Below are 22323 nucleotides of genomic sequence, written 5' to 3'. Positions count from 1 at the left end.
GTACACTCGAGATGTATAAGGTAACGTGTGTGTGTGTCTGTGTGTGTGTGTGTGTCTATGTGTGTGTCTCTGTGTGTCAGTGTGTCTGTCTGTATGTGTCTGTCTGTCTGTGGCTGTTTGCACTAGATTGGAGTAACGTCAGTTTTACGGTGCTAGCCCACTGAGGTACCATGCTGCTTCTTCGGTTTATTGACCCCACTCAGACACAGTATATTGACCCCACACAGACACAGTATATTGACCCCACTCAGACACAGTATATTGACCCCACACAGACACAGTAAATTGACCCCACTCAGACACAGTGTATTGACCCAACTCAGACACAGTATATTGACCCCACTCAGACACAGTATATTGACCCCACACAGACACACTAAATTGACCCCACTCAGACACAGTATATTGACCCCACTCAGACACAGTATATTGACCCCACACAGACACAGTAAATTGACCCCACTCAGACACAGTGTATTGACCCCACTCAGACACAGTAAATTGACCCCACTCAGACACAGTGTATTGACCCCACTCAGACACAGTATATTGACCTCACTCAGACACAGTATATTGACCCCACTCAGACACAGTGTATTGACCCCACTCAGACACAGTGTATTGACCCCACTCAGACACAGTTTATTGACCCCACTCAGACACAGTATATTGAACCCGAGCAGACCCAGTCTCACTGAAGTCAGATCTTAGTTCCCGCGACCGCTAAACAAAGATCTGAGAACACCCCATTAGGGGTCACGTTAGACCGACCTTGCGCGAACTTTGACTGACCAATGGAATGAATGACAAGAAGTTGACATTAGCCAAACGGAGGGCAGCTTTCTCATGCTTTACGGCACTAATTTCAAATTGGCGACTACGCTTCGTAACATATTTTGACAAATTCACGATTGAAAATTTGAAACCTGAACAAAAGAACATTCTAGTGAGTAAACATGGACTCGTCCCAGCCCTATTCTCAATTCGTTTTTACATTCATTTATGTTGGATGTCGTGTGACAAACATACCGAAGTGAAAAAAACCACAGCTTGTCACATATAGTGTCTCATTCACAGAACAAAATTACCTGCCTTAGTCTTACCAGGATCAGCACCATTGTTTTTTTCTAAGTGGCAAACATCTAAAACCTGCATCACCTTAGTCTTTCCATTTGCATTAAACTAACACAATGGGATACAACTGAAAGTTTTGTAAGGCAAATTTAAACCATTTCTCTCAATTACCCAAGTACAGTAGAACATGGATATGACGAACTACAAGGGGCCGGAGAAATCAGTTCGCTAGATACGTTGTTTTATATATATATACATTTTCACTCGGAAACATCCGCCATCTTGGATAAAACAAAATGCAATACACATAATTGCAGCATTGTGTTTTACTGGATGTACATATTATGTTGTGTTTTCGCTCTATCAGTGTTCGTTCTATCCATGTTCTTCTTGATGTACAAATCATGTTGTGATTTTGCTCTATAAGTGATCATTCTATCCGTGTTCTACTGTATGTACAAATTATGTTGTGTTTTCGCTCTATCAGTGTTCGTTCTATCAGTGTTCGTTCTATCCATGTTCTACTGTATGTACAAATCATGTTATGTTTTCGCTCTATCAGTGTTCGTTCTATCCGTGTTCTTCTTGATGTACAAATCATGTTGTGATTTTGCTCTATAAGTGATCATTCTATCCGTGTCCTACTGTATGTACAAATTATGTTGTGTTTGCGCTCCAATAGCGTTCGTTCTATCTGTGTTCTACTGTATGTACAAATTATGTTGTGTTTTCAGATAATGACAGAAACCCACAAAACCCCTCACATCAAGCTGGCATGCCATGCACAGAACAGACTGTCTGACTTACAGAACCTCAGCACCGGGCTGGAGAAATGTCAGAAGTCCCTCAATGATTATCTTGACTCTAAGAGAAATGCCTTCCCTAGGTTCTTCTTTATATCAGATGATGAGCTGCTCAGTATTCTTGGCAGCAGCGACCCTGAGTGTGTGCAAGAACACATGATCAAGGTCAGTGGTAATGATAATTAAGGTGATGATGATGATGATGATAAATAGTATAGTATGATGGATGAGGATGATGATAAATAGTAGAAGAATGATGATTGATGAGGATTTTGATTATGATAAATAGTATGAAGTATGATTGTTGATGATGAGGATAAATAGTAGAAGGATGATGATGATGATGATGATGATTTTATGTTGGATTTCCTTTTTTGCAGATGTTTGACAACATTTCAGCCCTGAGGTTTGCCAAGGGCGCCAACAATGAAGCCACGGCTGCTGCCATGATTTCTGCAGAGGGTGAGACGATGGAGTTCCGCAGCAGCATTCCGGCAGAGGGTCGTGTTGAGGATTGGATGACAGGGGTCTTGGAGGAGATGAGGAGGACCAACAGACTCATCACCAAGGAGGCCGTCTTCTTCTACTGTGACAAGAGATCAAGGTGAGAAAGAGAGAGAATTGGGAGTCGGGGAGGGGATGAGGACGACCGAAAAGCTCATCACAAATGAGGCGATCATCTTCTGTGACAAGCAGAAATGGTGAAGGAGAGAAGCAGATAGGCGGGGTTTAGGCTGCAGATAGGCGGGGTTTAGGCTGCTGAAGGGTGGAATGATGGAGTTTGGGATGAGGTGTTTGATGAAGAAGTGGAATATGAATCAAAGGGTTGTCTGTCAGGTGTGATGATATGGATGAGAGGGGTAATGTGGAGTGAGGAGTGATAGACGTCGGGGGATGTTTAAGTTTGAGGCAGATCCAGAATTTTGTAAAAAGGATGGGGGTGCACACTATCTATGTCATGAAGTGAAGAAAACATGAAAAACTCAAAGTTGTTGTGGTTGTAGAAGTATGGAGTGGTGGGTTAGATTTGGGCTAGAGTTGCATCCCTTAGCTCTGCTAGGATCTGCTGTTTATGGGTTTGAATTAAAAACTTATTCCAGTTATGTTCATGATTTTCACCAAAGTTCTAAACATCTACATAATGCATCAATTTTGACTTTCCTCCCACATTTAGCTGACACACTGATATATCTGAAATATTGTTCAAGTTAAAACAGCATTAAGTCCAACTCACTCACTCTACCTTCACATAAGAACTAGGAAATTATAGATTTTAGACAGAGTTCGTATGTGTAATGAAATCCTTAAAAGTCAGACTTTGAAATTCCCAAGTCTGGAATAGCTTGGGAAAAATAGAAAAAAGTTATAAAGCCATCGAAAAGTCATGGGAAAATTTATATCTACTTTTAAAATATGACAAACCAATCAAAAATGCCTCAATGACTTCCAAGTACTTCAGTCAAAGAATCCCTCAGAAATAATTTTTGATTTTGAATATGTCTTGCATCTAAAAATACACCCTCGTTACAGCTAAATGAGGTTCAATTATACTGTATAAGTACTGTAAGTCCCGATGTGTTTAAATTTAATCGGGAAAATATATGACATGGGGGAACTATATGTGAATCATTACACAACAAGTTGACAATTCTTTTAACTATGCCACGTTTGCACTCAGACGGAACCCAGTCGCTATTCGGCTTGTCCCGGAATAACATGAGTTGGTCACGAATGCATGCGATTCAGTAATCACTGCACGGTATGGTAATATGTAGTGAAGTGCTGACAGCTAGCATCCTGCTTCAGAGTGGAGTGGATGATGAAATACCAAGGGATGGTGTGTCTGGCTGGCAACCAGATCTGGTGGACGTGGGAGGTCGAGGATGTCTTCAAGAAGGTCAAGAAGGGGGTGAAGACAGCACTCAAGGACTATGCCAAGAAGCTTCACAAGCAGATAGATGAACTGGTAGTGCAGGTGAGAGCTCCATACAGTTTGTTAGAACATAAGGTTCAGTACATATTGGGCACTCACCAAAGCAATGTGACCATTATTTAAGGTATCGTTGTTGAAGATTGAACTTTACATATTTTGTTTTACAGTTCGCTGATATTATGGATATGAGCCCCTTGGTTGATGCATGCATGTCCCAATTGTGTCATTTTTTACTTTTCCTGCATTACTCCTTAATGCATTCACTGCTTACCTTGCGACAAAAAAACTGGGACAGCGTACCGGCGATGGTCCTGGATGAAGATAAATAAACAGTTCCTGAGTCCCACTTTTATATGAAGTAATGAAAGTAATATGAAAGGAATACATCACCCGTCGCAGATGAATTTTAGAATAGTAGACAAAAACTGAAGGTCTAAATAAATCCAAAACGAGAGCTCCGCTGGTACACGTCCTAGCTGCAGCCCGACAGGCAGTGATGTGAAGAGGTGACCTAGGTCACGTGAGGTCACAGGGACGGTGACGGCGTGGTATAAAAGTCGGACTCAGGAACAGTTTATTTAAGCAGTGAATGCATTAAGGAGTAATGCAGGAAAAGTATACAAATGTAAAATGATTTGTTCATGATGTCAGTCACTGGATTGTCTGGTCCAGATTGTTTTACAGCCTGTCGTCATACAGCTGGAATATTGCTCAGTGCAGCGTTAAACAAACAAACATATAGACATGAGTGCCAAGAAGAATTACCGTATTTGATGTAATAAGCACCCTGCTCTAATAAGCGCCCACGGTGATATTTGCTAATACATTGGCTAGTGAACAGTCCCAATTAGCTTCCGATTGATCAGTGTACACAAGACAGGCACTCGTGTGTTATATGCACCCTTAAATATGGGCAATTAAATTCGGGAAAAATATATCTGTCGTGTATAATGCGCACAGATTTTTCTTTTGTATTATTTCAGGTTTAGCATTAACCACAAAATTTACGATCTTTCAACTCTTTTTTTTTTCACCAAAATTTTATTCCAATAAAAGCCCCCTATTTCTAATTTTGAGAGCGCCCTGGGAGCTTATTACGTTTAATACGGTAGTTTTCTCCTAAGAGGTCATTCAGGGGAGCAACTTAAACTGAAACGTACTGGCCTCAAACCCTGGGAGATTCCAGATTAGAATTGGTCCCTAGCAACCTATGCTGGAAGTAGGAGGTGACTAAGTGGATTGGGTGGTCAGACTCACTGACTTGGTTGATAGCATGTTATTGTATGCCAATTGCGTGGATTGTGGCTCAAAATATCAATCACTGCATTGTCTGATCCTGTGAGTGAGGTGTTAAACAACAAACACACACATACTGGCCTCAAAAGTGATAACATACAAGGAAACACCCTAAATAGACTGAACTTCTGCTAGCCATAACAGTATACACACTGACTCATGCTAGAGACTCATATGCATCTCTGCAGTTATTGTTAATTATTTTTTAATTAATTTTCGTTATGATCAACATTTGTTTTATGTATTATCAGTATATGAGGTTTGTGCATGATCCGTTGAGCACTTGCACATTGGCTTTTTCAAAGAAGCCATAAATAATTGATGTTTGAAAGTGTATTTTTCGATTTGGCAAAACGCACTTGATGTTTGATGATCTATTTTTTCACCTTCTGTAGGTGAGGTCACCTTTGTCCAAGAATGACCGAAGCAAGTTCAACACAGTACTCATCATCGACGTACACGCCAGAGACATCATTGACGGCTTTGTCAGAGACAGGTAACACTTGTTCATAGTAGTGAAGTTAAGAATGGGATGACAGCTTATAGGTATTTCTATGTTATGTCAAAAGATTAAGATTCTACCGAAAACGAAAATCTGAATGCAGCTTTAAATAAATGCTACCATATTTGAAGTATTAAGCACCTGTACTTACTTTTGATAACATTTGAAGCGTCCTTATTAACATAACCAATAAATGTGTCATGTCGTTTATACTATTTTTATTGTCATGTCATGGCTGAAATTTTGCTGATGTGACGTTAAATTTTAACTCACTCACTATATGTTTTTTGTGTTGTAACAATTCACAGCTACAGCCTACAGTCACAAAGTGGAGGATGTAAAAATTAATAAGCACCTCTGTTTTGAAATGTTTTTTGTTCATTCTGTGCTTATGGGCCATACTATTATTGAGATCTACCGCCCAAACTACAAACATTGAATCCTGATTCTATGCTGAAAAACATGGTTTTGATGTATAGGAGAGAACCACAGTTAGTGCCCCCCCGTAATTCCACGGCAACCAAGACTAGGTCCCCAGCAACCTATGCTGGTCATAGGAGGCGACCAAATGGCGATCACGTGGTCAGGCTCGGTAACTTGGTTGAATATAAGTCTTCGTATCATATTGACCCTTGCAGCATTAAACAAAACATGCATGCATGCACACGCGCACACGCACACACACACACACACACACACACACACACACACACACACACACACACACACACACACACACACACACACACACACACACACACACACACACACACACACACAAATGTGTGAAGCTCATTTCTGGTGTCCCCCGCCATGATATTGCTGGAATATTGCTAAAAGTGGCATAAAGCGACACTCACTCTATCACTCATAATAGAACGTTAACATTGAGTTAACAAATATGCATGATCTTCTAACAATGTCTACTCAAGGCTAGAGCTTGACTTCCAGCACATGTTATTACCATAGTTCCGTGTTTTGTCCCTCAGCATCATGGATGCCCGAGAGTTTGAGTGGGAGTCTCAGCTTCGGTTCTACTGGGAGAAGGAACCAGATGAACTGACCATCAGACAGTGTACGGGATCGTTCGGCTACGGTTACGAGTACATGGGTCTCAATGGGAGGTTGGTCATCACGCCGCTCACTGACAGAATCTACCTCACACTTACACAGGTAAACTTGGAAATCATTCACGGCCATAGAATATTGGCATATAACGTTGGGGGTTATAGTCATCATCTCGTCTGTCGGTCCGTTTGTCTGTCGGTATTTTGTTTCACGAACATAACTTGAAAACCGTTAAAGATTTTTCACTCAAACATGGCACATGTATTAATAAGGGGCTGAAGTGGTGCCTTATGCTATTAAGGGATTTTTAGAATTTTTATTTTTTTCCATTTCCATGGCAACAAGTTTGACTTTTGACTTCATAATTGGTGTGTACTTGTCAGAAATACAAAGTTCCAAATCCTAATTCCATGGTATAGTTTTGATAGCTCATTAACTACTCTTGTATATGGACAGACATATTAGATAGAAATTCTCTAATCAAGTAGGACTTAACGTAACAGTCAGATTTTTTCTCCTTTCGAATTTGTGGCGTCCGTGGGGATTTGTCATCTTCTGATGACTCTTGTTAAAAAATGATGACAATGCCCTCAATTTCCCACTGTGAAAAAATATTTCAAACTACTGTTTTGGTGAGACATATTTTTAACCTTGTTTGTAGTTTTTGTTTGACTATTGTTTCAAAATCTCCCATAATGATCAAAGGTTAAAATACGTCCCCTGTTACCCATGCTTGGTCCCTGAATGAATTGAGTGCTCAGACTCGGTGACTTGTTTGGTTGCATGTCATCGCATCCCGAATGCTAGAGATGTATAACATCACTGGTTTATCTGTCCCAGATGTAATTATTTATTGGACTCTGCGTAATGGCTGGCATATTGCAGCAACAATCTAACAAGCATTTAAAGGAAAGAAGGACACCACAACTATTACTGAATATCAGTAACTAGTTCCATGATGGTGCACGAATCAGACTGACCGATGTGAGTAGTGAAGTCTATCATTCTGAAGGCTAATGCTATGTCTCCCCCCAGGCTCTGTCGATGAAGTTGGGCGGGGCTCCGGCTGGTCCTGCTGGAACCGGGAAGACAGAGACGACCAAGGATCTGGCCAAGGCTCTGGGACTGCTCTGTGTCGTCACTAACTGTGGAGAGGGCATGGATTACAAGGTATGTGCCGGAACATTTCGTTAATCAACCACATCACTTAACACAGCTTTAGCTGTTTGAAGTGGTTGCTTTTTAGAATTGATAACAGTAGTCTTTAGATGGCCACATTATGAAATTTATAATGTCAATTAACTAACAATTCGTTTTGTCATGTATTTGGTCATTGCAATTAACAGGTGATTTTCTAGTTGCAGTAAACGTACCTCTGTGTTGCTCCCTATAAACAATTTTGATAATAACGTGTCTCTATGCAGAGCTACGGACTGTTCCATAGTGTTTTCCTAATAGGTTGTTGATGCGGACCGAACCACACTAAACAACCCTGCCATAATTTACAAGAATTGTATTCCGATGAAAATTGCTACACAATTAGCTTTCTAAAAGACTTACCTTCAAATATGTATTTTCGATCACTCAACTTTCTATGTACTGTAAATTGTAAAATTCTGTAGCTTTACAAAAATCATAAAAAATATATCTCCCAGACCTCCGGAAAATACAGGCCTTTTTCTGTTAGTTTTCTGTACTATGTAGAATGTTTGTTTCAGGCTGTGGGGAAGATCTTCTCTGGGCTGTGCCAGTGTGGTGCATGGGGCTGTTTTGATGAGTTCAACCGTATCGACGTGTCCGTATTATCTGTCATCTCAACACAGCTGAAGACAATCCAGAATGGACTGCTACTCAACCTCAAGAGATTCCATGTAAGTCATTCACTCAACAAACTTGGAGAATTTTTTCAGCACCAATGACTTTGGAGATGTTAGTACAGTTGGTTTCTTAAAATGCCAGAAAGTTTTCAGAATTATTTGCCTGTGTGTTAGAATGTTAACTGTTTGTCTTGAGGCGAAGAAACTGTTCTCACACAATGGCATTCTGCTTATGACTTTGGTGCTTGAAAAGTTAAAAACCAAATTGTTTTCTTCAGTTTCAGAATATTTTAGAAGGCTATATTTGTTATGCATGCCATATTCAACGTAAAAAGCGCCCAGGGCGCTCTCAAAATTAGAAATAGGGTCTCTTATTAGAATATTATTTTGGTGAAAAAGAGTTCAAAGATAAATTTTGTGGTTTATGCTGACAGCCTGAAATGTTTATATACGACAGATTTATTTTCCCAGAATTTAATTGCCCATAATTAAGGGTGCATATAACACACGAGTGCGTATTATACGCAAATTAATAAGACATTTGTACATTGATCAATCGGAAAGGATGCTAATTGAAATTGTTTACAAGCCAAAATATTAGGAAATATCGCCGTGGGCGCTTATTAGAGCGGGGCACTTATCACGTCGAATACGGTAACTGCAATTAATTGAAACAATTTCATACAGTACTCATGCTAGGTAAATTATTTCTTAAATTCAAACTTTATGTTATATGTTCACCTTTATGACAAAATGTAAAGTGGTTGCTAAGCTTTGATTATTTGGTTCACACTTGCAGTGTATGAACATTTCTAATACATTGGTCTGTTTTGATATGTAATACACACATGATAATTTGCTTTCAATGCAGTTTGAAGGTCAGGAGATTGACCTTGACAGTCGTGTGGGTATCTTCATCACCATGAACCCTGGTTATGCCGGACGTACAGAGCTCCCCGAGTCGGTCAAGGCATTGTTCCGGCCAGTGGTGGTCATTGTCCCTGATCTGCAGCAGATCTGTGAAATCATGTTGTTCTCTGAGGGATTCCTGCTTGCCAAGGTAAGCTGCTTCTTTAGCTGACGTGCCACAAGGTTCAGTGCAGAGTATCCTCCCTTAGCCTTTCCAGGATCTGCTTGTCGTGGGTTCTAGACCCAGATTTGTTCTAATCATGATCTTTTGTCTGTCATGCAAGTGGTAAGTGTCTACGTTCTTCATCACCTGTGCTTTTTCCTTCTACATTAACATCGATATTTCATAAACAATAAGCGGGCACGGGTGGTCCAGTCGTCTAAGGCGCCGCGATTCGCTGTGCAGAGTTGCGTCCTTTGGGCACGCCAGAAACCTATGATTGTGGGTTCGAATCCCGGTTCGCCCTGATTATGTTTCTAGGTTTGTCAGCACCATACCCGTGCTTGTGGGTTTCACCAAAGTGGTAAACGTCTGAGACCTGCATCACTTTGGGCTTTCCTCCCACATTAAGCTGACACGCCGCAATATAACTGGAATACTGTTAAAAGCGGCGTTAAACCCAACTCACTCACTCACTCACTCATAAACAATAACCTATCTCAGTCGACTTAGCCTAGGTGATAAATCCCCAAATACAAATGATCTCAGGCTGCCAAAATTATTTATTTGTACCTTGATATTTGTTTCATTTGTTCATGTGATGAATATTTACTTTTGACTGACTTTCTCACCAGGCAATATATGGAAAAGTCAATGGTTTCCGGAGAGTTTGTCTAATTTTCTTGTTAGATTGGATGTCGGGTGTGCTTAGTCCATCAGTGAGAAACGTGAACCCCAGTGCACCATGCTTGTGTAATACAGCCACTGTAAGGATGAACCTGTAAGAACAGGACCCGTGAAGATCCGGGTTACAATAGGTCTTCAGCAACCCATACTTGTCATAAGAGGCGACTAACGAGATCGGGTGGTCACTGACTTGCTGACTTGGTTGATGCATGTCATCGTATCCCAATTGTGTAGATATATGCACATGATATCAATCACTGGATTGTCTGGTCCTGACTAGATTGTGGACAGACCGCCGTCATATAGCTGGAATATTGCTGAGTGCCGCATTCAACAACAAATAAACAAACTGTCAGAACAGCTGCACATTGAAAACAATAGGTCACAACACACTCACTGTCTGGCGGGGCGGTGGGGTAGTCTAGTGGTTAAAGCGTTCGCTCGTCACGCCGAAGACCCGGGTTCGATTCCCCACATGGGTACAATGTGTGAAGCCCATTTGTGGTGTCCCCCCGCCGTGATATTGCTGGAATATTGCTAAAAAGCGGCGTAAAACCATACTCACTCACTCACTCACTCACTGTCTGGCTGTACTGGTGTGTCGGTACACCTATCTTGTTGAATTCTTGTCACTACTACAAGCCTTTTCAAGGCTATATTTACACATGCCAGATAGCTTCAGGAATTAGAAGGATTCATTAGATATTTTTGCATTAACTAACCTATAGGCCTAGAGCTGAGAAACTGATGAGTATAGGATGCTAGAGCTGAACAGGGGATGAGTATCGATTGCTACAGCTGAGAAGGGACGAGTATAGGTTGCTAGAACTGGGAATGGGATGAGTATAGGTAAGCGCGGTTGGTTGTTTTTTTGTTTTACGCCGCACACAGCAATATTCCAGCTATATCACGGCGGTCTGTAAATAATCGAGTCTAGACCAGACAATCCAGTGATTGACATCAAGAACATCGATCCACGCAATTGGGATCGATGACATGCATCAACCAAGTCAGCAAGCTTGACCACTCGATCCCGTTAGTCGCCTTTTACGACAAGCATAGTCGCCTTTTATGGCAAGCATGGGCTGCTGAAGACCTATTCTGGCCCGGATCTTCACGGGTCGGTTAGCGCTGGGAAAGGGATGAGCACTTTCACTGGAGCTGACAATGTCATGAAAATGGAATGGTGGCAAATGTTTTATTACACACATGCTCTGGAGTTTCTAAGAGAGACTAATGCAAGCGCTGTGATGCAGGTACTGGCCAAGAAGATGACTGTGCTGTACAAGTTGGCCAAAGAGCAGCTGTCCAAGCAGTACCACTACGACTTCGGTCTGCGTGCTCTAAAGTCAGTGCTGGTGATGGCAGGAGAGCTGAAGAGAGGGGCGGCTGAACTCCATGAGGTGAGTACATGAACAATAGCCAAATGTCATATAGACTTACAATTTAGAGATTTGTAATTTTTTTTTTTTTTCTGAGACAATTTATCATAGTTTAAACCTGGAAAGAGTTGATTATGTAGTCAAACGCTGTTGTGTCGAAGTTGAAGGGACCAAAGTAAATACTTCGAGTTATTCGAGTTTCAACACAACCGAAGATGATGAATAAAGAAGGGACACACAGGGACCAAGCTTTTACTTCAAGACAGCCATAAGTTTGACACATCAAGTTTGACACAACAGTGTTTGAGTGTAGTTCTAAGATTTTACATTACAAGACTCCAACTTGCACAGACAGTCACTCTGACAAATGTATTTTGACATACAAATTGGATTATTAAAGGGAGTCTAATTGGCATTCACAATGTGATTCAAGTCGTTAATGATACTCTTGTTAGTCTCCTAACTGAGAATTGACTTGAAATGGGCACCACACCATGGAACAAAGTCTTCATTTTTGAAGAATCTTTGGGACTGATTGGTATAGGTTCAAGAAAATAATGGTGCTGACTCAGTGTCCAACCCAGAATTGAAAATCAAGGGGGGACTTGTCCCCCCATCATATAGAAAATAGGGGGGATTTTGAAAAAGTAGGGGGGAATAACTGCTTTCTTCAAAAATGTCTTATTTTGTATTATGTACTGGAACATCATCATATAAAAGTGTAACAGTTCAGAATAAAGAACTGAAATGAATAACAATGCTTTGTGATTTTTTCTATCAGTAGTAATTACAGTGACTGTGGTTTCATCATTGTCTTTTTTAGAACATCTATTTTGATTAAAAAAGTGTATTTTTTTTGTTTTTGCGCGACATTTTCACTATTCAAAAGATCGTCTGCAATGACAGTCGGCGATTCATATCGTGTGATTTCAGAAACGAAACTAAAACGAACTAAAATGCTCAAAGATATTTTCAGAACTATTCAAGATAGAATATTTATTGTCTTTTAACATCTTGTCAAAGGTTTTTGATTACTAAACAACAAAATACAACATAATTTTGATCAAAGTTTTGATACGCTTTCAACTAAAGTAAATTAAATTTCGTTTCCTATGCAAATCCTGTCGATAATTTATTCAGGAACCCAAGGAAATGACTGTACAAGAAATTACTGTGCGCGACAGATCGCGCATTGAGTTTTTTATGAGGGGCGATTTGATTTTTTTTAGCGTGAATCGCGCAATCGCGCGGTCTGGGTTGGACACTGCTGACTAGAGAGACTTTGCTCACTTGTTTAACCTTGCCCCATACTGACAACTACAATGCTGCATTCATTGTTTGTTCCCCAGGATGTTGTGTTGATGAGAGCTCTGAGAGACATGAACCTGCCCAAGTTTGTGTTTGAGGATGTGCCCTTGTTCCTGGGCCTCATCACTGACTTGTTCCCAGGGCTGGACTGTCCCCGAGTCAGGTATCCCAACTTCAACGATGCTGTGGAGGGAGTCCTGGAGGAAAACAACTATGTCATGCTGCCGCAGCAGGTAAGGAGGATGGTGATGATAGAAAGTGATGATGATGATTATAATGAGAGTGATAGTGTTGTGAAAGTGTGATGATAGTGTTATGATGACAGTGTTATGATGACAGTGATGATGATAGTGTGATGTCAGTGAGATGTCATTATGATGTCATTATGATGTCATTATGATGTCAGTTATGATGACAGTGTGGATGACAGTTTGGTTGACAGTGATGATGATAGTGTGATGATTGTGTGATGTCAGTGATCATGTCAGTGAAGATGATAGTGATGATGACAGTGATGATGATAGTGTGATGTCAATGATGATGTCAATGATGATGATAATGTGATGTCAGTGATGATGATAGTGATGATGATAGTGAGATGTCAATGATGATGACAGTGATGATGACAGTGATGATGATAGTATGATGTCAATGATGATAGTGTGATGTCAGTGATGTTGACAGTGATGATGATAGTGATGATGATAGTGATGATGACAGTGATTATGATAGTGCGATGTAATTGATGATGATAGTGTGATGTCAGTGTGATGTCAGCGTGATGTCAGTGGTGATGATAGTGATGATGATAGAGATGATGATAGTGTGATGTCAATGATGATGATAGTATGATGTCAATGATGATAGTGTGATGTCAGTGATGTTGACAGTGATGATGATAGTGAAGATGATAGTGAAGATGACAGTGATGATGATAGTAAAGATGACTGATTATGATAGTGTGATTTCAGTGATGATGATAGTTTGATGTCAGTGATGGTGATAGAGATGGTGATAGTGTGATGACTGTTGATGAAAGTAAGGATGACATTGATGATGATAGTCCTTTAGTTCATGTGACTGTTGACTTTCTTGACCTGAGAGACTACTATTCTCTGTATATATTCCATGCTTCAGGTTGACAAGGTGGTCCAGATGTACGAGACAATGTTGACCAGGCACACCACCATGATCGTAGGACCGACTGGCGGCGGGAAGTCTGTGGTCATCAACACTCTGGCCCAGGCACAGACAAAGTGAGTGGACGGCTGTAACCAGTCGCAGACTAACGTATACGCAAGATGGCCTTCAGTTTCTTGTATACAAGATGGGTGCAGTCAACAGTACTCAGTGAACCACTGCACACTAAGGAAAATCAATCAAAGTGTCGGACCTACCCGACCCGACCCAGTATTGCCCAACACTATCCGACCCTACCCAGGTACCTATTGTATATTTCGATAGTTGGGTACAAGCTGTCCGTTTGGGTATTGTTTTACGGGTGCCTTGACAAACACTATTTAGACACACATATAAAACAATGTATACACTGAAGTTGACTGAAGCTTTATCTTTATTCAAACTTATAGTGCATAGTCAGAGAGAAATGCAAAACTTAGTGTAAGCAAGAAGTGAATTTTTGTCATTAAACAATATATCACGTGACTAACCACGGGTCTGGGTAGTCCTGTGGTTACCTGGTTCCTACACAGTACCCATCCCATTCCTATTACAAACATGAAAATTATTGTAAGGCATAAGTGGTCTGTAGGTGTCCCAATCACAGATGGGGCAATTTTTCGCCATTTGGTTTCATGGGATAGTTACATGTTCATATTTAATGACAGAACACAACACTCCTCCATCAGTGTTATTTACCTTTCCTCTTTGTTGAGAGAGGCCACAGTGGCCCAGTCGTTTAAGGTGCCGCAATTCACTCTGCAGAGTTGCGTCTCTTGATCGTGCCAAAAACCTATGATCATGGGTTCGAATCCCCATTCATCCTAAATGTTTCTAGGTTGGTCTGCACTATATCAGTGCTCGTGGGTTTCACCAATCGTCTGACACCTACATCACTTCAGGCTTTCGTCCCACATTTAGCCCACACGCCATGATATAACTGGAATATTGTTCAAAGCGGCAGTAGACTCAACTCACTCACTCTTTGTTAAGAGGTAATATCCAGATCTGTTCTAATCTGTGAGTAGAATGGGGATCCAGGGTAGAGTAGGTCTTCAGCAACTCATGGTTGGCGGAAAAGGCGATTATGCTTGTCGTAAGAGGCGAGTAACGGGATCAGGTGGTCAGGCTCGCTGACTTGGTTGATGCATGTCATCGATCCCAATTGCGTGGATCGATGCTCATGTTGTCAATCACTGGATTGTCTGGCCCAGACTCGATTATTTACAGACCGCCGTAATATAGCTGGAATATTGCTCAGTGTGGCGTTAAACAACAAACAAACATACAGACTAATCTGTGAGTAGAATGGGGATCAGATGTCCAACATTATGGTAGTTGAGAGCCTTGCATTCATTTCAGCCATTTATTCTGAATGTACTTGTGTTTTTCACAGACTGGGCCTGACGACCAAGATGTTCACCATCAACCCCAAGGACAGGAGCGTGATAGAGCTGTATGGAATCCTTGATCCAACAACCCGAGATTGGACCGATGGTTTGTTGTCCAACATCTTCCGAGACATCAACAAACCTACTGACAAGAATGAGAGGAAGTACATTGTGTTCGATGGAGATGTTGATGCATTGTGGGTAGAGAACATGAATTCGGTTATGGACGACAATCGGCTACTGACTCTTGCTAATGGAGAGAGAGTTCGCCTGTTGAAACACTGTGCTCTGCTGTTTGAGGTAATGATTCTGTCATATGCATTCTAGATGTACTTTATATATTGTGTTTGTTTGTTTGTTTGTTTGTTTAATGCCTCATTCAGCAATATTCCAGCTCTATGACCGTGGCCTGTAAATAATCAAGTCTGAACCAGACAATCCAGGGATTGATATTATGAGCACACAATCAACTAAGTCACTGACCCTGACCTCACAATCCACTTGGTCACCTCTTATGACTGGCATAGGTTGCTAGGGACCTGTTCTAACCCGGAGTCCCAACTTTTTTTAATATGAACACCCCTAATGCTATTTCAGTACAACTAATTCCAAAGCCAAAACATAAAGAAACTTTGGGATTATTCATTGTTACAAAACATGGACTAGATGAGAAGTACCGTATTCGACATAATAAGCGCCCAGGGTTCTCTCAAAATTAGAAATAGGGGGCTCTTATTAGAATAATATTTTGGTGAAAAACAACAGAGTTCAAAGAGCGTAACTTTCGTGGTTTATGCTGAAATGTTTATATACGACAGATATATTTTCCAAAATTTAATTGCCCATAATTAAGGGTGCATATAACAAAAGTATTATGCACGAATAAACAGTCTTGTGTATATTTATCAATCGGAAGGGGTGCTAATTGGGATTGTTCATTAGCCAGTATATTAGCAAATATCGCTGTGGGCGCTTATTAGAGCCGGACGCTTATTACGTCAAATACGGTATTTCAATTTGATCATAGGAGAGAAACAAATTTAAAAAAATAAATATTGTTTTGTTTCCCTTTTATTTAACATTTCTTTTTAACACAATCATTACTGCAAGGTTAGAAATTAATTTTCAATTTGGTATGTTAATTTCAGACCCTTTTAAAGTAGGCTTCTCTGACAATGCAGTATCTATTACCATCAGTGCCAAAAATGCTGTATTTCGGGTGTCATCACACTATAGATTTTCAACAGAAGTCCTCTTCACCATGTTCACTGTCAGCTATCCATTATCAGTTGTGATACTAACAGTATCTCCCTTCCTAAACCTCTGCACCTGTGCAGGCAGGAAGTCTTCAATTCTTTCCTGTAAAACAGTATGTGCTTCTTCCATCATCAAAAAAGTTCTTAGTTATCGTAGCACATTATTTAAGGTTGTATCTTTGTTTACGTTGTTTACTCAGTCTAGATCGTATTTTCACCTTCGATTGAAGCTTAGAGTATTAATTTGATCCATTTCTCCTTTCGTCCTCAGGTATATGATCTTCAGTTCGCCTCCCCTGCCACCATCTCCCGATGTGGTATGGTGTATGTTGACCCCAAGAACCTGGGCTTCAAGCCTTACTGGCAGAAGTGGGTCAAAGGCCGGCCGAACAAGACTGAGAGAGATGAGTTGACTCGTCTGTACGACAAATATGTGCCCTGTCTCATCGATATGGTGGTTGAAGGCATTGTGGATGGTAAACAACAAGAAAAACTCAAGACGATTGTGCCGCTTACAAATCTGAACATGGTAAGCTGAGCTAGAGATAAGCTGCATATTTGCATAAAATACACAAAATAAACCACTACTACCCAATTAATTTTGCGTTAGATATTTAAAAAAACCCTAGTATAACAAAACATAATCACTCAAGGCTTAAAAAAATAAAGAATTGGTTCTCAGGCAATGGGTTTTAGAAATATAGTGAAGGCGGGTGGTGGATTTTTGTTTGTTTTGGATGTTCAAGCTAGTATGTAACCACATTTTGTTCACAATAATTTTGGCGAAGTCACCTTGTTCTTAAATATTGCAGCATTTCACTGCTGTGGTCATGTGTTAGATATGCAGAATATGTAAAGGTTATTATTTCTTTTGAAAACTGAAATAAGAACGAAACGTGCAGCATACTTTATGATGATGCAGGCGGTGCCTGAAAACCAAGACTATTATTTTTTTTAGCCCAATGTAGCCTTTTTAACTTGTGTGCGTGAGCATATATTTTTTTTACAGTCATCACAAAACACACAAGACCTATATACTACATAAACTCTACTGCAGTAAAGAATGCATAAAATGGACGCTATATCTCTTTTATACCCTTAAACTAAAATAAGACATTAATCATGAAAGAACTTTGTGAATTCAAAATTTATTAGTATTTAGCTCAATATTGGTGACATCTTATAAGAAATGGTTCTAGATAACACTATTAATGCATTCCTCCTTTGTTTCAATCTATTCTCTCAGGTGACCCAGCTGTCGATGATGTTGAATGCTCTGCTGGTGAAGGAGATCCCCGAATCAGCAGAGGTAGAGGCTATATTCCTCACTGCTTTGTACTGGTCAATCGGAGGTGGTCTGCTTGAAGATGGACGTATCAAGTTTGACAACTACGTCAAGTACCTGGCTTCTCTCAACATGATCACTGACGACAATGCTATGCCAGGGCTAGGTATGTATTGCAATTTAGAAAATTTGGAAATACCTGATTCTGATTGGTCTCAAACTCACAATAACCACTTCTAATTCAGATCGAAATCCACTCAAATCATAGCACCCAAACCATGCTGCTACTCGCAGTATCTTTGCTGGCACCAAATATTTTGTCATGGTAGAATGGAGATAAACATTTGTGACCTGGCAAGGAGAAAAGAGACCTTATCATTGCTGCAGAGCTCCAGGACCCACTTGCACAAAGCGAACTTAGCGCCAAGATGATCGTAACTCCCATACTTTAACATAGGCTTACAATAGTCTTAGCGCTAAGATCGTTTTGTGCAAGTGGGCCCAGATAAGCTGCGTATCTGCATAAAATACGCATCAGAAATGCGGAAATACATGGTAAAATAAAATCAAAGCGTATCAAATACGCAACGAACATTACAGATATGCTTCAAAAATATAACTTGTGCGTATCATCAAAATATTGTGAAGTAACCCTGCGTATTCGATTAGCAAATCAGCAACTTATTTTGAAATTATAAACGGGCATTCCGTCAACCTTGCCAAACTCCTCGATGACAGTTACATCATGATCATTTGCCATCACACTTTCTTTTGGAAGCATCATGGTATTTTTGAGTCCTATAAAGCTCTCGAACCCACATGACACCAGTTTGCAGGGACTAGATGAATAGTGTTTTTAAATATTTAACTTAAATACCCACATGTGTTAAAACTAGTGGGTTAACAGAAATTTGAATACCCAGATAGAATTACTGATACCCAATGATTTTAAAATACATGGGTAAAATACCCACAACACTAAAAGCTTAACTGGAGCTCTGTTGCTGGGATACAATTGTGTTGTGACATCAAAAAGAAAGACGTTTGATGTCAAGTTACTTCTGCAAAAATCTCCATGTGTGCGGACTGTTAAAAAATATTGTATTTTTCTCTCGTAAGTTTGTAATGCAATACTAACTTAATTTCAAAGCATTTCAGCATTCAGGTCTACTTACAATTAATCAGATATTATATCTAAAACCTGCAGGGGGCACGGGTGGCGCCACGTTTCGCTGTGCAGAGTTGCGTCCCTTGGGCAGGCCAGAAACCTATGATTGTGGGTTCGAATTCCGGTTTGCCCCGATTATGTTTCTATGTTTGTCAGCACCATACCCGTGCTCATGGGTTTCACCGTAGTGTTAAACGTCTGAGACCTGCATCACTACGGGCTTTCCTCCCACATTAAGCTGACACGCCGTGATATAACTGGAATACTGTTGAAAGCGGCGTTAAACCAAACTCACTCACTCACTCACTCACTCTAGAAACTACAATTATTACATCAACTGTCATAGGTAAAAAAATGGGACTTTGCAGAAAATTGCTATGTGTCTCTGTATTAAATATGAATTGAAGCTTATCAACTGTATTTTTGTGGTTCAAAGAGACTTTAGTTTTAAAATATAATAAGAAGTCAAAATTTGATTTTTCCCCCATAAGGTCCCTTATCTTATGGTTAGTGACGTATTGTGTTTCTAAAGCAGGCATAGATTACCAGTAGGTTAACCATGCTAAAGGTAACATTTGAAACCTCACATTCAAATCCAACTGAAGGGTACCATGATATGTATCTAGAACTGTGCTGATTGCAGTATTAAGCAAACTATTTCTTGTCAAGACAAACAAATTGCAATTTCTTTCTTCACTTCGATCATATATAGGGGCCGTCTGGTAGCCTAGTGGTTAAAGCCTTCGCTCGTCATGCCAAAGACCCGGGTTCGAGTCTGGATAAGTATAGGAACATCCTGACATTTCTGTTTTGTTCCAGGTGACCTACCCTCCAACTCCACGCTGTATGAATACTACTGGGACATGGAGAAGAAGGGATGGATCCAGTGGTCCAAGATGGTGCCCAAGTATATTCACAGTCCGGAGAAGAAGTTCAACGAGATCCTCGTCCCAACTGTCGACACTGTGAGGTCAACATGGCTGCTGGAGCTAATGGTGGGCATCAAGAGACCTGTTGTCCTTGTCGGCGAGACCGGAACGTCGAAGACAGCCACCACTCAGAACTTCCTCAGAACCCTGGATCCGGAATCACATGTAAGTTGAGGCCTATTTCTGTAGGACATGATGATGATGATGATGATGATGGTGGTGATGATGACTAACTTTTGGAAGACTAATGAAACACCCCTCTCCCCCCACCACCATTCCAAAAAGCTATATCCACGTTTGTGACCTACCCACTATCATGTTAAACCTCTTCTGACATGTTGACCAACTTTTGTAGTACATTAAGCACCATACTGGAGATGAATGTCGTCTTCCCTCTTCCCCAGCTGCTGCTGAACATGAACTTCTCCAGTCGGACCACATCCCTGGATGTCCAGCGAAACTTGGAGGCTAACGTAGAAAAGAGGACGAAGGACACGTATGGTCCTCCACCTGGAAAACGCCTCCTCATCTTTGTTGATGACATGAACATGCCACAGGTAATATTCAGTTGGATGTAGGCAGTCAAGGATTTCCCCAAATATTGCCTACTTGCGGAGGCGAATATCCTTGGTAAGGCTTTATAGTTAGCAGTGAATCACCCCTGATATAAGGTGAGCAGCTTGTGGCAAAGTCTCTTCTTGGTTTCATGCCACTGTGAGGTTTGGTTCTTTGACGCTTTGTTACGAAGTATTTCCAAATTGAAATGAAGAAGCTAACCCAGAAATCGGTTCGTACAGAACTAAATTTAAAATCAGTAAATCCACACAAGATAATGGAATAATCAGCAAATTTATTTACAAGGACACAGTTTTAGGTTTACAGGCATTACAATGAGTCAAATAAGTGGCATCAGCGATCAGTACATGACGTAATATATTATATATGTGCACTTACGATTGTCCAGAGTCTTTACTTATCAATATGTCTTGAAACTGGCCTGTCTCTGTTCTTGAATCTGGAACAGTGTTGTAAGCTGGCAGGAAATTGGTGTTTACGGCTAGGTATCAAATCCACACTTGGCTAGTATTGACCTCAAATCGAATTGAATCGCCCTTGTGTCACTCTTATGATGGTTAAGCCAACCTTCTTGAAACTGTCACGTCACGAAACATCTAGCACGATCAAACTTGTCATGTCTGTTTGCATCCAGGTTGACACATATGGCACCCAGCAACCCATCGCTCTCCTCAAACTGCTGCTTGAACGTGGCGGCATCTACGACCGCGGCAAAGACCTCAACTGGAAGAACATGAAGGACATCGGCTACATAGCCGCCATGGGCAAGGCAGGTGGAGGTCGTAACGAGACGGACCCCCGATTTGTGTCGCTGTTCAGTGTGTTCAACATGACATTCCCTGACGACGAGTCTCTGTACCATATCTACAACTCCATCCTCAGTGGGCACACACAGCCCATGAGCAAGGACATCCAGGACCTGGTGTCCACCATCACCAAGATGACCATGTCGCTCTACAGGTGAGTTTTTGAAAACCATGAAAATCAAATTATTTTTCCATGAGATAATGCTATGTGTTGAGAAGGCGAGCTGTGGTTTCAATAAGCCAAGGACCGCTGATGCGGCAGCAGTGTCCAAATGTTTTCGAATAAATGAAGTGCCTGTTGTGCATCCTGCTAGGGTGTTCGTGTATTCTGAGGAGCAGGTATGCTGAGGGGTAAAGATGGCGGATGGGGTCTAGTTGCTATTTGTGCATCTTCCCGAGGCAAGAGAGTTAACTGATTATAAAAGTCCAGTTTCCACCCTTGCCAAACTAGGCTGGTATTATGGAGTTACATTTTGGCTGGACTAACGAGTATGCATAGTCCAACAAAATCGCGCAACGAAATCGAATTTCGGTCAGTAAAATGTCATGTAGATAGATTTCGGTCGATTGCAGGAGATGCCAAGCATGTACACTGCCACTCGTCAAGAAATATTTAACAAATCTTTTCATGTTTTTAATCAAGGTGCTCACGCAATTGCATGCACTTCGCGATGTAAGACACGTTTTATCACACTATAGAACTTGATTATCGATCAGATCGTCTTGACTGGGCTCCGCCATTTTGTTTGATACAAATGCAAGTGATACGAGAGGTGGAATCTGATTGGACCATA

At 40.8% G+C, this 22323-nt stretch overlaps 1 protein-coding gene across 2 annotated transcripts in view; it reads left to right on the top strand.

The window, feature by feature from the left end:
* Window positions 1-22323, top strand: part of LOC124117822 (dynein axonemal heavy chain 10-like) — a 104150-nt gene that overhangs the window by 42147 nt on the left and 39680 nt on the right. For both annotated transcript variants that reach the window (XM_046479850.2, XM_046479849.2), the window contains 17 exons: window positions 1809-2042; window positions 2258-2481; window positions 3684-3852; window positions 5502-5602; window positions 6598-6781; window positions 7712-7846; window positions 8395-8547; window positions 9365-9553; window positions 11506-11652; window positions 12981-13172; window positions 14077-14195; window positions 15515-15809; window positions 17037-17294; window positions 18012-18216; window positions 20038-20312; window positions 20552-20704; window positions 21358-21683. In XM_046479850.2, the coding sequence (XP_046335806.2) occupies window positions 1809-2042; window positions 2258-2481; window positions 3684-3852; window positions 5502-5602; window positions 6598-6781; window positions 7712-7846; window positions 8395-8547; window positions 9365-9553; window positions 11506-11652; window positions 12981-13172; window positions 14077-14195; window positions 15515-15809; window positions 17037-17294; window positions 18012-18216; window positions 20038-20312; window positions 20552-20704; window positions 21358-21683 (3359 nt within the window). The remainder of the gene's footprint in view (window positions 1-1808; window positions 2043-2257; window positions 2482-3683; window positions 3853-5501; window positions 5603-6597; window positions 6782-7711; window positions 7847-8394; window positions 8548-9364; window positions 9554-11505; window positions 11653-12980; window positions 13173-14076; window positions 14196-15514; window positions 15810-17036; window positions 17295-18011; window positions 18217-20037; window positions 20313-20551; window positions 20705-21357; window positions 21684-22323) is intronic.

This window comes from Haliotis rufescens, unplaced genomic scaffold, assembly GCF_023055435.1.
Source record: "Haliotis rufescens isolate VD_foot unplaced genomic scaffold, xgHalRufe1.0.p SCAF_38, whole genome shotgun sequence".
Classification (NCBI taxonomy): domain Eukaryota; kingdom Metazoa; phylum Mollusca; class Gastropoda; order Lepetellida; family Haliotidae; genus Haliotis; species Haliotis rufescens.
Note: the sequence above shows the minus strand (reverse complement) of the source record. Positions and strands in the feature narration are given on the sequence as shown.